This window comes from Nansenia antarctica (assembly GCF_963989245.1).
Source record: "Nansenia antarctica genome assembly, chromosome: 5".
Lineage (NCBI taxonomy): Eukaryota > Metazoa > Chordata > Actinopteri > Argentiniformes > Microstomatidae > Nansenia > Nansenia antarctica.
In genome coordinates this window covers 28,205,486-28,223,420 of record NC_137690.1, presented here as the reverse complement: position 1 = coordinate 28,223,420, position 17,935 = coordinate 28,205,486, and the positions used below count along the sequence as shown (strand labels likewise).

The 17,935-nt window shown below is 43.4% G+C and overlaps 2 protein-coding genes across 2 annotated transcripts; one reads left to right on the top strand and one right to left on the bottom strand.

Annotated features, from left to right (window-relative positions):
- Positions 1–2,430: 2,430 nt before the first annotated feature.
- htra4 (HtrA serine peptidase 4) lies at positions 2,431–9,711 on the top strand (the record flags this gene model as incomplete). The annotated part of the gene is made up of 9 exons (XM_080531536.1): positions 2,431–2,845; positions 5,539–5,638; positions 5,809–6,013; positions 7,107–7,301; positions 7,514–7,546; positions 8,203–8,317; positions 8,480–8,537; positions 8,717–8,812; positions 9,546–9,711. 9 exons carry the CDS (start codon positions 2,431–2,433, stop codon positions 9,709–9,711), a joined length of 1,383 nt encoding a protein of 460 aa, XP_080387662.1.
- A 600-nt stretch (positions 9,712–10,311) lies between these two features.
- On the bottom strand, positions 10,312–13,530 carry tm2d2 (TM2 domain containing 2). The gene is made up of 4 exons (XM_080532182.1): positions 13,070–13,530; positions 12,796–12,883; positions 12,451–12,566; positions 10,312–11,601 (listed from the first exon to the last, which is right to left on the bottom strand). Exons 1-4 carry the CDS (start codon positions 13,330–13,332, stop codon positions 11,388–11,390), a joined length of 681 nt encoding a protein of 226 aa, XP_080388308.1. The 5' UTR covers positions 13,333–13,530; the 3' UTR covers positions 10,312–11,387.
- Positions 13,531–17,935: the final 4,405 nt, after the last annotated feature.

The following is a 17,935-nucleotide window of genomic DNA, read 5'->3' as shown; positions in this document are numbered from 1 at the left end:
TCTACCTGCGGCTATAGTCAATCTCACTTTTAGCTGAGTCTGGGAATGTTTTGAAGCACCTGATATTAGACTGCAACGAGGACATTGGAGTTATCATGCTGTAACTCTACCTGACTTACAGACAGAGAAGAGCAGATGGAAGATGTGAATCAGGAAACTCATATCAGCTGAGCATAGTCTGGTGGAAGTGAAAGACTCTCTGTCATCCAAGTTCATCCTGTCCCATGCATTCTTTCTTATTTTACAATCGTAAAGGGGACATGACATGCCATTAAATAATTTTCGGCGACACATAGTCTAAAAGATATGTCCAAATGGAACGCATCTCTCACAGACGGGACAAAAAACCTTGCTGTGTCCCCATCCATCTGTTCCAATAATGACATGCTTGGGATACGCCATGTGGATTTCCCTTTGCATTCAACTCCTCAAGACTGCCTCCTTTTATTGCTGAATATAGGGGTCTCCTCCTTTACACAGAAGGACATTTTCCACATCTATCTTCATATAAGCAGCAGCTGCCAAGGAAATAGAGCTGGGATGGCAATGCAGACTAGGTTAACATGGAAGTTCTTATTTAGTCGGATATATTCATATTTTTGGTGATTAATCACTCTTTTTTTTCATTTACTATCAGGTGACAGATTATGATAAGATATTCAGTTTGTAGTGAAATCTGATCGATGTAATCAGATGTGGAGAATGAGGGCAACAGAGTATATTTAAATATATATTGAACATGGTCCTCCTATCATTTTTAAAGTTAATGATATTGTAATATCACTTTATTTTGTTGCATCTACGTCCAGGAACCATTACATGTAGGGGAGAGCGCGGTGATTTGAACCTGTTCAGGAGTTGAGCCACTTGTTTCTAGGCAACCAGAGACGTTTGGTCATGTGACCATACATTGAAGAGTCATCCATTTTAGTCATCCTGTGATGGAGAGAGGCCCATGGAATACGTGGTAAGCACAATTAAGCACAAAAAAAGTTTTTACCGTTCCAAGTGATATTTTTATGATCAAGGAGTCATGATTCTTGTGTCTGCAGCATATAGCATGACTTTTAGCTCTAAACTATGGGCAGAGATCTGTGCCACTAGAATCTGAATCTGAATTACTGACTTTGAATTTGAATTACTGAATAACTTTAGATGGAATACTGTAAATTGCCTACCTTGTTATTACCAGGCAGTGACAGTCTATGGCTGCAAAAGGCATGGTCGCCCCTAAGCTTTAGCAAATATATTGTGGTTTACTTAATACTGTTCAGCACTTGAGGTTACATTCAATGCATCATTGATCGACAACGACACTATATAATTGTTTGCCTGACTGGCCATCGGATTTGGGCAGTCTGGGGATTTACACGGCAAATCAAATGAAGAACTACAAATCCCTGATGACAGGGAGATGACGTATGACTGATCTGATGAATCAACCCCTATTTCATTAATTTTCTCTATATAACGACGTCGATCATTGATCGGCAACGACACTATATAATAGTTTGCCTAACTGGCCATCGGATTTGGGCTCCTAATATCTAAAAAGCACTACGGTTTTCTTATTTTATCGGATTAAAGTAGCGAAGACCAGAAATTCCCATTGACCACCAGTCAAACGTCTACACTTCTATCACCCAAAAAGGGGCGTGATCATTCTGATGACAGGCAGATGACGCGCAATTGCTCTGATGAATACGTTCCACTAAAATCTGAATCTGAATTACTGACTTTGAATTTGAATTACTGACTTTGAATTTGAATTGCTCAATTTGAATTTAAAAAATGACTTTGAATCACATAATTTGAATTTGTATTGTTTAACTTGAATAACTGAATTGAAAAACTGAATCAAGTTAAACAATACAAATTCAAATTATGTGATTCAAAGTAAAACATTTTATTCAAATTGAGCAATTCAAATTCAAAGTCAGTAATTCAAATTCAAAGTCAGTAATTCAGATTCAGATTCTAGTGGCACAGATCTCTGCCCATACAACTCACCCCGCTCTCCCCTAACCCTTAACATCATTTAATTTATTTTAACTGCCCCCCTAAAATGCACATAATAACTTGCATAATAGTTGCCTACCTCAAGTGACACTCCCTGTGCAAAGGAGGTCTTCTCTGGGTCTCTGCTCTCCATAAACCCATGCAGTTGCATACCAAAGATACCAAAGATACCTGGTGGACCAAAGGACTGAGCAACTTCGAAGAGAGCATAACATCAGCAAGCTTCTACTGGAACATAATTACAATGGCATTTAGACAAACCCGCCAAGAAAGGTAAACCGGGGTGTCAAGTCGAACTGCACCTTGTCATATAGATGACACAGATAAGCAACAAGGACAGGGCGATTCGTTTGCTTATTTTCGATCATGCTTATTACTAATTGACGAGGGGTAATCAAAAAAGTTTGCACCATGATTAAGTTGGTGGCTTGCATTATTCTCGCCTCTGCAATTCATGCGCGACTACTTCGAAAGAGACAAACTTGTCCGGAGGTCTGCAATGCTTCCCGTTGCCCTGCATCACCCGGACCGTGTTATTATGGTGGAGTAAAAGACAGTTGTGGATGCTGCACGGTGTGCGCCTCTGGAGAGGGCGACCTTTGCGGGGAACGTGGCCACGCCGTTTGCGGTGAGGGGATGACATGTGATTATCCACCGGGTAAGCGCAGAATTCGCGGTTCCTGTATTTGCACTTCTAATGAAACAGTATGCGGGAGTGATGGAAGGATTTACCCCACTATCTGCCGACTAAGAGCTGAAAACAGAAGAGCAGAACTCAATGGAGCTCCCTCGGTCATCTTCATACAGAAGGGCAACTGTGATTCAGGTGAGTGTGTAAAGATTGTGGTTGGCGGTCAAAGCGCCTTACATGTGCTACTCAAATCAATCCAAATGTTATAGGCTAAGTAGGCCTAACCAATTGATATCTGTCGTTTGGTATTCATTATACATCTTCCTCAACCTTATATTGGTCTCATAAATAAGGGACGAAAGCATTATTATATTTCTCGAAACATAATTCCCCTAAACTCTGTAACATGTCAAATTACGCACAGGCGACGCACACACTCATGCGCGCAAACACACACACACACACACACACACACACACACACACACACACACACACACGGAAGGATGGCTTGTTGAATAACTGGATTGTACAATCCTAATTGCTTGTCAAGATGTCCCTACATGGGTATTTCTGCTCTGAGATGTGTACACCATACCTCCATGTCCTGTCAGGGATTGTAATTAGCCTATTTCAGACTAAAGTATGATGGCTATACCGCTCCTCAACAGTCAAACTGGCTACAGCACTTTCATTGTGGTAGAACTTTTTGTTCCCCGGGGAACTCACCTGTTACAGGCAGAACGTTGCAACAACACAACACCCACAATAAAGGAACGAAATAGAGTAAAGGAACAGCCTAAGACATTGCAAGCTAAACTAGAAGATGATAAATGTTTTTCACTTTCTGTTTGACAGTAATAGTATACACTTCCATTTATCATAATGCTAGTAAAGGTGGCACACACTGTTTTTTGGGGGGGGTATTATTATTTCTGTCGATAGCATTGTAACAAAGGAATGTAGGGGTAGAACAGCGTGCTATATATTATTTTAAGCAGTTACTTATCATTGCTAACCAAACAAGATTGTGGATGGGAGAATTCATCATGCATTAGGTCTCCTCCTGGTTTCACAGGAAAGCAGGTGTGGAAACCACATGGCTCCCAATTACTCTGCACTTCTCCAGGGTGTCGCATTATGTTTAACGGACTGGCGCAACAATGGGTTGATTGGACTAGGAGTGATCACCTAAATAGGATGCAGTCTGTAAGGAGCTTGGATAGTGTGGAGGGGTTAAGAGAGCACTCTGAGAAGCGTCCTTAGGTGGGTTCAGCGCATGACTGGACTCCACACGGGCCCTAGTGTCACCTGCATACAGAACAGAGCTGTCTTCCTTTGCAACAACTGTCGACCCTGATGTGAGTGTATAGGCGAGGAGGATGATGTGAGTGTATAGGCGAGGAGGATGCCACCGGCACATTATTTCATCACCCCTCTTGGCATTTCTTAGTAATCACAGCTTATAAAATACCCATGCTGAAATTGTTGACAGCTGTTGTCTCTCTCTCTTTATTTATTTCTCTCGCTCTCTTCTCTCTAGCTGTCTCTATTTCTCGATATTATGTCTTTCTCTGTATGGCCATATACTGTATACCCCCAGAGGTGCCAATTCCCTTGTAAGGTTAGCTTAGCATTGCAACTTGGCACATTTATTGACTCAATATATAGAAAATACAAATATACAATCCTAAAAAGCCTTTTTTGTAATCTTATCAAGAGCAGTCCAGTCCTCATCTTAAAACCACATTTCACAGTGATGTGCAGCCACCAGTATCTCACATATTTAGGAGGCCTCCCAAACACTGCACATCCATCAGGGTTTGACGGTGGAGCCTTAGGGGATGGGACTGGCTCAGAGGGAGCAGTGTTTTCTATGGCCTCCTTCCCCACCATGACTCTGACAGGACCAGGGGAAAAGAGACGTTTTCCACACATTAACTATTGATAGTCATAATAAGCAATGTTAAACAATTTAGTCTGGTTGTAAAATGCCTTAGGTGTCAATAGGTGTCTTCTACGAGCTCAGAACATATTTTAGGGGTGGGGATGCTATGGCAGGAGATGGTTTTCTGCCAAGGCAGTTCTTGGCTTAAGGAGCACAGACACACATTTTCATTTAGGGATGTTTCCACAAGGATGACTCTATTTTGGTGCTGCTAAAACTTTTGGAATGCACAAAGGAACTTGGGGACGCACAGTGGCTTCAGGAATCATTCATGTGACAAAGCATACGTGAGATAAAAGTAGATGAGAACGAATGCAACCAGGGGAGGGGATACTGTCACTACAGGGGAATATTTTGGGGGGCAAACATTTTCATTTCCCTTGAAATAATGGAGAGTCATACATTTCCTTTGAACAGAGGGTGGCTACCGATAACGCAGCCCCATCAGCTGCCAGTCATGCTGGTACAAGCTGTGTTAGCTGCATGCACACCTTTACTTGCCTTGTGGGCAAACGAGCCTGCACTCAGCTGGCACCGGCTCGGTAGTAACTACCTGATATCATTTTGGAATGTGAAAAAAGACATGACAAACCATCCCGGCACACGCAGGTATGGAACCTCAATGGAGCCAAAGCGTATACGTAAACATGTATGGTCACGTTGTGTGATGTTAGTGGTGATTAAAGTTATTTGTTTTTCTTTGCTATGGCATTTGAATCTTAAAAACATGCAAATGCAATGATGCGCCAGTACATGCTTGAAATTAGTCTTGGCATTATATCCAGCAATTATTCTTTAGATGAATAGTGCACCGACGCAACCTCTCAAAATATTTTGACCCATAAAATATTTATCAGGCTCAATGAAAATGTAATCCTATACTATTTTGTCCAACAAAATATATACAGTAAAGTTATCACACTTACATTCTGTCCCTACAGGTTCCCAGAACCCAGGAAGTATGCGTTACAAATTCAACTTCATTGCAGATGTGGTGGATAAGATTGTCCCAGCAGTTGTACATCTTGAGCTTTTCAGAAGGTAAAACTCAGAGAGCAAGTATTGCAATCCTATTCCTTTCCATGCTTTAATTACTTGCTAAATACAATAGTAGACCTCCTATGATTGTTCTAGTTGTTACAACTAGAATTATTAGTTTTTTCCATGAAGTTACACAAATTACATTATGATTGGTGAGTCTTTTCACGCAGGTTACCATTTTCAAACCAGGAAGTCCCGGTGTCGAGCGGGTCAGGGTTCATTGTGTCCGAGGATGGCTGGATCGTCACCAACGCCCATGTCCTCAATAACAAGCAGCGAATCAAAGTGGAGCTGAAGAGCGGCGTACATTATGACGCCTCCGTCAAGGACGTGGACCAGAAGCTCGACATCGCACTCATCAAAATTGATTCTGACGTGAGCGTTCCCCTAAAAGACACTTTTCTCCTCGTCACTTTTCTTCCCAGAGATTCCTCCCACTAAATGTTGTTTTGTGTTTTACACTGGCTTATTGTTGGCTTGTCATCAATGACTAACATCAAAGTGGCAGAGAGTGAATTAGTCCAGCAGATGTTGAAGGGGAGAAAGTCAGCAAGAGCCGTCGCCCACTGAAATTAGATTCTACTCCTTGACATGGTCAATTTGTCCTCAGATGCTCTCTAGGAGGCTATTGGTTCTGGTCTTATAAATCCACAGCTTCAGCTTTTGCAAGTGTTTTTTAGCTTTATTATTTGCAAGTGTTGCTATAAATGAAACATTATAGCTGTTACAGCTAGGACATTGGCTTGTGTAGACAGCTCCTCTGTGCAGCAGCATTGAAGGGATCCCTGACCCCCCAAAAACCTACATTCCAGGACCAAACTTCGCAGTAAAAATTCCTAACGTAACATTTTGACCTCGGACCTAGTATTGAGTTAATCATCTGATGGAAAGGAACGTCCTCATACTGTATGTAGTGTACAGTAGTAGCAGACCCTAAAAGTGATCTGTAAAGTGACGCTGTGAAGGAATGAGGCTTTATGCCCTAGGAGGGGTGGGTAGGTCGCAATAAACCATAGGCCAAGAGTCATATTGCAGCAATAAAAAAAAGTTGACGTGAAAAAGCAGGTGGAGACAGGCTGAGGCTAAGTCTGAGTGCCTTTCTTCCGTGACTGGTGACTCAGGGCTGCCGTCCATTGATGTGACCAATGTAAGAGCTGTGTCAATGCTCCCCCATTTCTAACATTTGGGTCTATTCGTATTCGTATACTTTTTTTAAAGAAAAGGCTTCCAAAAAATGTCTTCGGCTACCCTGTCGGAGAACCCTTTTGAAGAATCCTTATGGGTTCCATGTAGGACTCGTTAGGGTTCCATTTTGAACATTCTGTTGAACATTCTGTTTTGGGTCCCATGTCGAACATTCTGTGTCCAAAGGATTGGAACCTGGTCCTAAGCAGTGTACAGGACCAGTGATGCCTATGAAGTGTGATCAGTGAAACCGTATTTGTTGCTTGTCTCTGTCTGGTTCTAGGGGCCCCTGCCTGTGCTCCTGTTGGGCCGCTCCTCTGACATTCGGCCGGGGGAGTTCGTGGTGGCGGTGGGAAGCCCTTTCTCTCTCCAGAACACGGTCACCACAGGCATCGTAAGCACCACTCAGAGGAACGGCCTTGAGCTAGGCCTCAAGGACTCTGACATGGAGTACATCCAGACTGATGCCATCATCAACGTGAGTTATGTCTGCTAACCCAGCAGCACGTGAGGACATTCTTGTGTTACTGAATGTTGCTGTGCACAGATCTCTTGATCTGCATTGTATTACACACTGTAAGTACTGTATCTCTCCTCCTCTCCGTTCTTTTTTTGAAGTGAACATGGCATGGTGACACAATGACTATCTATGGCCAATAACTTTTGTTTATCGCTCCTTTCCCTCCGCAGTACGGCAACTCTGGGGGACCACTCGTTAACTTGGTAAGGGGATTTATTGTGCGACGCCGTGTTTAAAAAGATTATGATGCGTAATCAGCATATTTGTCAGAGCGAATGTTATGCAGACTATCATTCTTGTTTCATTTAGGGAAGAGAAGTACAAGGTCATAGTTCATTTTGTTACATGCTTAATGCTCATGGTCCTTGTTCTGTGTTTTACTGCAGGATCTCTGTTGTTTTTAAACCGCCTCTGGAAAACATTCTTTGAATATATTATCTGCAGCTTTTATACAAATGGTGATGACTTATGTCTGACTATTGATCTCAATAGGAAAGAAATACTCCCACTGCCGCCCTTGACAAAGCTTACGGCTAAGCTCACTCCCCTATATTTGTTCATCCAAGTACTTGAGGAATATAATAGTAAGACTTCGGGAGAACATTGCCATGGCCTGCAACATTGTGTTGTAAAAAAGGCACTTCCTACAATGGAAACAAGGTGCCCGGGACAGAATATATACAGCATCCCATCTATTTACTGTAGCTTCACACAGTTAGAACTACTAACATGCTTATTGTCGTCACACATTGATTAAATATAATTGGAACAACATGAGATCACAGTCTCCTATAAAACAAGGCAGCTAACACTGACACAGTCATAAGTCCTGTATGTTTGCTTTTTGCCGCGTTTCAAGGATGGGGAGGTCATTGGCATAAATACCCTGAAGGTAACCGCAGGAATATCCTTTGCTATTCCTGCTGACAGACTACGTCAGTTCCTGGCAGACTCCTACGATAGACAAATGAAGGGTTTGTAGGGCTTCATACTTTACAATTGAAAATAAATCAATATTAAATATTAAATTCAATGTTATCATATACATAGTTCAGACTGATACACATCCGGATATTTGGTATATCTGTAAAAAGTATTTATAAAAAACCTATTTGCTGTTATTGTGCTATCATCAGGAACGACACTGCCAAAAAAGAAATACGTGGGTGTACGAATGCTCCAACTCTCGCCTGCGTAAGTAGCTTTGGTTGGAAACCACGTTTCAATGTCAGTACTGATGACCAATTTATATTGAAGTTGACAGTCAATTTGTTGCCTTAGCTCTGAATTTTGTTGGATAAACATAAATCATTGGTGACCATTTCCAAGCCTTGTCAAACTGGGATAATCCAATATCCTCTCTGTCTTCTCAGTTTGATTCGAGATCTGAAGGAGAGGGAAAGTGACTTCCCAGATGTTAGCTCAGGGGTGTACATTTATGAAGTGATCCCAGGAACAGCTGCCTCCAGGTAAGAGTCAAGTCAAGACTTCTCCCCTCATCAAGGTTAGAGTGGAAACACGCACTCCCTCAGCAGTCCCAATTAAAGGATCGTAGAAGGGGATTATTCACAAATGTCAACATTCTGTGCTTATGTAACTAATGTGAACGACATACTGATATGAATTGATTAGCCATTGGGCTTTGCCAACTGGATTAGCAGCGCTGTGCAGATAGGGCTGGGAGGCATCAGGCTAGTCTCAAAGGACTGGAATAAGAACATCCTTGTACTTGTTATTCTCAAAGCCAGATTCAACGTCAGGCACTTATGACACTCCTGCCGCACACATGAGTCAGATTTCTCATGAGTTTCTCACCTTACCCCATGCTGACGAAGTAGACTAGTCAGGATCTCTTATCCACCTGACTGGCTCCATACAGATTGCATTCAGTAGGAGACGGCACCCACGGCATTGGAACACAAGCCAGTAACTGCATGTGGCAGTATTCTCGAATAAAAGCTTCATGAACACCATCATGGACAAAGTAGACACAAATGATGCTCCACTTAGCCTGCCAACATCTCACAATTTGACTTGATGCAGCTGGTTAATGTCAATGCTCTCTCTTTGATCAAGAAAGAGCTTGTCTAAAAGGTCACTGTTGTTTTCTTAATAAGATGGGACGTCAGAGGGAGGCTGGATTGTGTGCAAATGACAGAGAAACTGGGAGTGTGTGATTCTATGTTATGTGTGTCCCCCCAGCGCTGGCATGATCAGCAATGATGTGATAGTCAGCATCAACGGGCAGCCCATCCACACCACTGAGGAGGTGAGTGAGGCTGTCCAGTCAAGCAGTTCCCTCTCGATAGTGGTGCGTCGTGCTAACGAAGACGTCATGCTAACAGTTGTCCCTGAAGAAATCAATTGAGTGGCTGTTTCTCTCCGCTCATTGTATATCATTGGATGTTGGTCCAAACAATAGTTCACATTCAGTACGCACAATGTTGATGCTGATGTAGGCTGCTGACAATATTACCAAGGTACAACATAATTGTGACGGAGTCGCCTATCAACAGTGCCAGACCTTCTACATCCAAATGTATTGAATTATAAATATAATCCTCCCAATGTATTTAGAGGAAACATTCAGCTCTGGGTGAAACTGTTATCTTACGCAGCTTAGAAGAACAGAGAAGTTGTTCTTCATTCATAATATGTACAATTGTTGTTGCTCCCTTTCTGAATATGGTACATATCAATGTGGACATCAAATGTCGCCAAATATAAAATATTTTATTTTTTTAAATGAATCTGTTTTTATCTTCCACTGTGTACTGTACAACTAATTATGCGGTGGTGGCAATATTTTGACTGGTGCCTTGTGAGTGACTGAGGGGGATGAAGAGGAGATAAATGATGGAAACAAAGTCTCTTTTTAGTAGAAACAGAAACAGACTCAACCACATTTGACCAGAAATATTGTATTGAACCACAAACACTTGGTCGACAGGGTAAATGTAAGGTGGTATAGTCTGCGTTCCACATTGTCCCAATGCTCATGGGAAGGTGTGTATTTTCTTAACTGCCATGTATCATGAAATCGCAACATACACTATACAGTCAAATGGATTCACGTCATTTTGGCATTCTGCTCACGTTTACAGAAAACTGTTATTTGACTCAAACATAGTTTATGTAACATGTAGAAATGAATGCAAAAAACAAACCCATATAAATAAAACTATGTACATCACTTTACAACTGTCAAAGAACTCAGGCTTTAGTTTATTAATATGAATTACAGAATATGGAATTTACATTTAAATTCAGAGCTATCTCACTGCCCACTGCATTTGTAATCATTAACAATCATTACAATTTCATAGTAGGATAGCTCAAAGGTGACAGTTTGAACATATATTAAAACTTTGTTGATGTTTGCTTCAAACACTTATATAATCACTGTGAAATGTTAAATTCTCTGTTTGTACTTGCTATTAAATGTAACACTCACAGGCCTGTGTTTACTGTGCACACAATCAATGTTCCAAACCAAATAATTCTGTTTTTTTATTTGATTCTTTGGGAACACGTGCAAGTCTTGAGTAAGTATCTTCATATGTGTGTTACTAGAAATGTACAGCAACTGGAAAAACAGATGAAGTGAGTATGTATAAGGAACATGTTGATAACAGGATGTTATCAGATGGGATAGACACAATGAAGTGTGAGAAACAAAAAAATCAAAACATTTATTGTAAAAACTTTGATAACACATATCATCAGATGCTTGGACGGAGAGACAGTTCTAAGATTTGGTGTAAAAACATACCATACACATACAGTAGTTATCCCATGGTGACACGTACAGTATAACATAGATTAGACTTTAGATTAGATCATACAGACAGTACCTGTTTACATGACTGGAACTGTTCGCTAGTCCACCTATGAAACCATAAAGCAAAAAGCATTGAAAGGATATTGAACATGGCCACACTCCTGGACAGCACAGTGCTCTTGTGCTGCTCTAGCTGATCCATAGTGACTCCAGAGTAAAGACTGAAGGGTCTTCCATTCCCTCCGTGCGTTGCTGGCTGGGCCTCAGTAGAAGGTACACCAGTTGCTGTTGTCACTGGGTATCAGCCCCCCCGTGATGAGGAGAATCAGGTCCACGAACCACCAGATGCCCAGCCCCCCCAGGGTCAGCAGCTTGCCCACGGCCGTGCCTGTGTGCCCCAGGCAGAAGCGATCCACTCCGAAGCAGCCCAGGAAGAAGGAGTACAGCAGAGTAGTAATGAAGTAGTGCCCTGTATATCTGAAGACAGAACCGCAGGAGGAAAGAGTGAGGTAAAAGCAGGGTTCCCACACCTTCTGAAACATCCAATTCAAGCACCTTTCAAGTACCTTTCAAGGACTTTCAAGACTCAATTCCCTCAAATTCAAGGACCCAACACGGAATAGTTTGAGACAGAACTAGTTGACGAGCTAAGTAAAACTTTTTTTTTGGGGGGGGGGGGGGGGGAGAGAGAGAGAGAGGGGGGAATTCAAGCACTTTCAATGACCCATGTTTCTTTTCAAAAACTTTTAAGACCTTGATTTCTTTTTCTCAAATTCAAGGATTTCAAGGACCCGTGGGAACCCTGTAAAAGTGATGCACAACTTATCTCTTCTCTACAGTTGGATAAGAGGAGTTTGTGCTGCAAGCACAACAATGCACTGTTTCATAAAACCTGTTTATTTTTTTACATTTACATAGAGACTTCAAGGATTTGTGCAATTCCTTTTAAACTACTGCCCTCTAGTGGTTAAGAAATGTTAACCTCCAAATCCACCTACATTTTACTCTGACCTTTGCAGAGATTCGAATGGATTTTTTTTATTTCTTCATAATCCTGTAACTGTAAACCGGATCCGTCTAACTGCAAGACAATTTCAAATCCAATGCCTAGGCCTAACTTTTTTTAAATAAATGTCCATTGAAGGCTGGAATGTTCGATCATTGGCAAAAAAAAACCTGTACGTGTCCAAATAAGACAGGCCAGGCTAAAACTCTTAAGTTTCAGTAGATTGCATTACGGTTGAAGACAAATGAGGTACAATCCCCCACAAGCCCTTCATCACACCAATAACACTTGTGCCATTTCTACAATATGCCCTCGCTTACTTGATGCAAGGCACATTTCCTCTCAGGAACTCCCGAGGACCTGCACATTCAATATCATCCAGGGCAGTGCAGACCACTGGTGTGTGGTTCACATCCTTGTGTACCTGGCCTCCAAACTGAACAGCAAGAGCAATTGTTCATTTCCATGTCAGAACACACACACACACACACACACACACACACACTCTTGCAACATTGCATGTCATTAATCTAATCTGAGCACTAACAATGCATTGCATGTAGGCATAACTTTCTCATCTGCTCATGATGAGACCTTGTCATCCATGGCGAGCTTTGTAATATTATAGGCAGACACTGTTGTAGGGATGTGTGGCATTCTCATACCGACAGACAACCGTGCCCAAGCTCCTGCAGGGCTGTGCTGTTCTCAGCCAGGTCCAATGGTTCTTGACAGTGTATGAACTCCTCGGGCCTTCAAACGATGACAAAAAGGTGACACATATTAGATCAAACATACTTCAGTTATAGGCTAGATAATGGCACAACTAAAAAGCACAATAGAGAAACACTCACATGACTGATCTACAGACTCAGGCTAACAGTGATAGTTGAATGTGGGGGGGGGGGTTACAGAACCACCACGAATAGGACTACTTACAAGTAACTGCAGAGCACCACTGGTGATGGGGGTCTGTATTCATACTGGTCAGTAGAATTCACTCGATCCACTGGGATTACATGATATGTCCCGTTCTCCTGCGGTGGCTCACTGAACGCAGCTGTGGTGGTTGCTCTGTGTCCAGGCGTGTCCGATGAATTCTGAGAGTGAATCCCTTCCAAACATTGCAAAAGCAACACAGTCAACAGTAAGAGGATTTGCCCGCATATAAGAATGTAGTTCAGGGAAATCCTCAAGGCCATGTCTCCTTCTCCTCACCTAGCTAGCCACCTAGCTTACATTAGATACGCGTACGCTTGCTTGCTAACTGTTTGAATTGTCAAAAACAAATATATCGTCTGCCTGCTATACTACTACCAAAAAAAGTTGTTCAATAGTGTGACCTAAATGTATCTCTCATAATATAGATACATGTTTGATAGAGACTGTTGACAGTCTGGCCTTGGCTGGGTTGGGATTTGTTGTGGATATGACGTCAAAACAAATCGCCGTTCTTCTTTTTCAGGCTCTGTAACTCAGCAATAACACAATGCCGCCACCTAGTGGTTAAGTAAAACATGCAGGACAGTGTGCGCATAATAATAATAATAATAATAATAATAACGTTTTATTTGTATAGCGCTTTTCCTGCAAACGTTGCAGCTCAAAGTGCTCCAATCATTATATAATCATAATTTAATTATTTAGTCATTTAAAGGCAATATTTAAAAAATGGGTTTTTAGTCTTGACTTGAACATATTTACTGAGGTTGCATCCCTAATGTAAACTGGCAGTGCATTCCACAATTTGGGTGCATAACATGAGAATGCAGCCTCACCAAATCTCTTCTTTTGTACATGTGGTACACAGAGAAAACCAGCGTCAGAGGCCGCCTTTCAGAACACCCAAGGACACCTCACAGGGCAATACACAGTAAAATACAGTCAGGTTAAAAACAGAGGAGGTGACAAGGTGTCAAACAGACTGAAGCTCAGCTTCTACCCCAGGGCCATCCAGGCCCTGAACACAGCAAAGACCTAGGTTCTGGGCCCTGTACAGTCTAGACGGATTGATGGCAGCTGCTGGATTGAAAAAATCAGGTGTAGTGCTGAGGCACAAATGTGTACATTTCAAGCCTGCAAACTGCGACACTTTAAATGAATGTGCAATAACACTATGTGCAATATGACAACCCTAGTCGTCTTATCTGTACAGTATAGTATAGTGGATAGTGTACATAGCCTTTATTTATGTAAACCAGCTCCTTTCCCTTCTTGTTTTTTTAGTTTTGTTTTTCTTTCCTAGCACCAGGGGAGCCACCCCTCCCAAATGTCGTTGTTTGGTACCTGTACTATAGCAATGACAATAAAGACCATTCATTCATTCATTCATTCATTCATTCATTCATTCATTCATTCAAACACAGTTAAAACTAAACAGAAAGAAAAGAAACAGCAGAAAACAAACCAAAAGAACAACAAACAACAGGAGGTGAAGTAGCTTACAAGGACACAGGATACAGATTAAAGTGAGTATGCCAGTGTGAACAGGTAGTTTTGAGTGCACCCATGGTGCTGAGGCGTGAACTGGGGACAGTGAGTAATCCAACAGAGGAAGAGCGGAGGGTGCGAGAGGGGGTGTACTCCTGGAGGAGGTCAGCGATGGAGGTGGGGGCTAGATTGTGGAGAGCTTTGAAGGTGAGTAGAAGGTTTTTATAGTCAGTCCGGTGGCGCACAGGAAGCCAGTGTAGTTGGATGAGAATGAGGGTGATGTGGTCGGATGAGTTGGTGCGGGTGATGATCCGGGCAGCAGAGTTCTGGATTATTTGGAGTCTATTGAGGAGTTTGGTGGGGAGGCCAGTGAGGAGAGCGTTGCAGTAGTCGATGCGAGATGTGACAAATGCGTGAACCAGTATTTCAGTGGTAGATTGGGACAGAGATGAGCGGAGTCTGGAGATGTTGCGAAGATGGAAGAAGGCAGTCCGGGTGATGTGTTTGATGTCCGGTGCAAATGAGAGGCCTACACTGTTAAAAACTGATCTAAATAACGGCCTTCCTAATAACCATGAAATGGCAGGCTCATTTAGACAGTGGAAATGTGGAACACAAATGTGCAGTAAACATTTTCTTCACCAAGAAAGATCTAGTAGAAGTGTGCGTGACGAACGGACTCCATCCGTTGCCCTGACTTCATCCGTTCCCCTGATTTCATCCATTCTCCTGATTTCATCGTGGGGGACAATAACATTGATCATGTATTATGTGATTACAGCTACCTCTTTCAAAAATATATATCACATGTTTATTTTTACTGGCTGACACCAAGTTGTCACCCGGATTTATAAAAGAGGGAAATACATTTCAAGTTTGGGAACATTCTTGCTGAAATATTCTTTTTCGAATATGTTATAATTACTATTCAACAGATATAATAGTTGGGATTTTTTTTTACTTTGATAGCAGTCACTAAAGCTAAAATGTATGAGGGGCGGGGCAGGTCTGGGGCCAGGGGCAGGGGCCAGGCCAGGGGCAGGTCTGGGGCCAGGGGCAGGTCTGGGGCCAGGGGCAGGTTTGGGGCCAGGGGCAGGTCTGGAGCCAGGGGCAGGTCTGGGGCCAGAAGCTGAGGCAGGGCCAGGGCCAGAAGCTGGTGATTCATTATACAGGGCATCCATGAAGGAATGAAACTGGTCCTGGGTGTTACAGCTTGAAATCCCATTTAGTACGTCATCCCACGTCGCCTGACAAGACAAAACACAAATGCACATTCATGGCGTCTGATTCTGTTACACAATCACATCATGTATTAACAGTGACTGCATCTTCAATTAGGGACTGAATACTAAACAATACAACATTGTAGCCAATAGAGTGACAGTTAGAGAAGAGAGGAGGCTAGAAGTGTTTACCTGATATTCCGGGGAACAATGTTCATCAGCAGAGTCTGCATCAGAAGCAGGGCCAGGGCTGTGACAGACCTAATCCAGGAGGTCATCCATGAAGGTGGTGTCAGCCTGGGGGACGGTGCTAGGACCAGGGTGGGGGACATGGGGGTCAGGGCCAGAGTGGGTCTGGTACTCAGGCTCAGAGTAGGTCTGGTACTCAGGCTCAGAGTAGGTCTGGTACTCAGGCTCAGAGTAGGTCTGGTACTGAGACTCAGAGTAGGTCTGGTACTGAGGCTCAGAGTAGGTCTGGTACTGAGGTCCAGAGTAGGTCTGGTACTCAGGCTCAGACTGGGTCTGGTTCTCAGGCTCAGAGTGGGTCTGGTACTGAGAATCAGAGTGGGTCTGGTACTGAGGCTCAGAGTGGGTCTGGTACTCAGGCTCAGAGTAGGTCTGGTTCTCAGGCTCAGAGTGGGTCTGGTACTGAGACTCAGAGTAGGTCTGGTACTCAGGCTCAGACTGGGTCTGGTACTGAGACTCAGAGTGGGTCTGGTACTGAGACTCAGAGTAGGTCTGGTACTGAGGCTCAGAGTAGGTCTGGTACTCAGGCTCAGACTGGGTCTGGTACTGAGACTCAGAGTAGGTCTGGTACTGAGGCTCAGAGTAGGTCTGGTACTGAGGCTCAGAGTAGGTCTGGTACTGAGACTCAGAGTGGGTCTGGTACTGAGACTCAGAGTAGGTCTGGTACTGAGGCTCAGAGTAGGTCTGGTACTGAGACTCAGAGTGGGTCTGGTACTGAGACTCAGAGTAGGTCTGGTACTGAGGCTCAGAGTGGGTCTGGTACTGAGGCTCAGACTGGGTCTGGTACTGAGGCTCAGAGTGGGTCTGGTACTGAGGCTCAGAGTAGGTCTGGTACTGAGGCTCAGAGTAGGTCTGGTAGGCCCAAAGCCATAGTCAAAGTGGGGTTCCAGTGGGGTCGAGTGTGACGTCCTCTCACTCCATGTGTTGTGACACACTTCCCCCAAGGAGTTCATCTTCAACCCAGTGTATTGTAGGTAGACGTCCCTCAGCTGCAAAGAACACAGTATCTACCAATCAGATACCTCCATCCGCTACACAACAATGAAACACTAGCCAATCAGAGCTCAGAACAATGGGGGGCATTTACCTGGACGTCCGCCAAATACCAATATTGGGAGGTCTCCTCCAAGCAGTACGATATCCACTGCTGGACTCTCCCGCCCATGATCTACAAAGGGAGGAAAGAGAGAGGAACTCCACTAATATCTTTAAAACACAGGTAGTTATGTATCTATAGTAAATCAATGCTCACCAGACTAGAAACCAAACCATTGGTTAAAAGACAATAAGAGGTCAGTATAAAGTATAAAACAGGAGTGTGCTCCTACCTGAATGCCAGTACACATACACTGTGTATATATAGCATATATTCTAACAATATATTGTTTCTCCTGTAGGATATATGTCCCCTCACCCTTCCCCCATGGGCGTCCCTGAGCATGCCTCCAGCCCGATGTCTGGGGGTGGTCCCACGCCCCCCCAGATGCCCCCTGCCCAGTCGAGCCCCATGATGCCCATGGACCCCCAGACATCCATCCCCATGGGTCAACAGCGTGGCTCTTCCTCCTTCAGTCCGGTCCAGCTACAGCAGCTTCGGGCCCAGATCCTGGCCTATAAGATCCTGGGTCGTGGGCAGCCTCTACCAGAGAACCTCCAGCTGGCTGTGCAGGGCAAGAGGAGCCTGCCCACCATGCAGCAACATCAGCAGCAGCAGTCGGCCAGCGGCAGCCCCTTCAACAGGCCTCCGGGTAAGTGTCTGTCGCTGAGGGGAACAGACATTTTACCCAAGAGGGCACATCTGAGGTACCATCTGGGGTCAGTGGTGCATAGGAGAAACAGAAACTGAAGAAGAAAAGTGAACAGGACTTTCTGCAGACGGTCACCATGTTTATCCAAATAATACAAA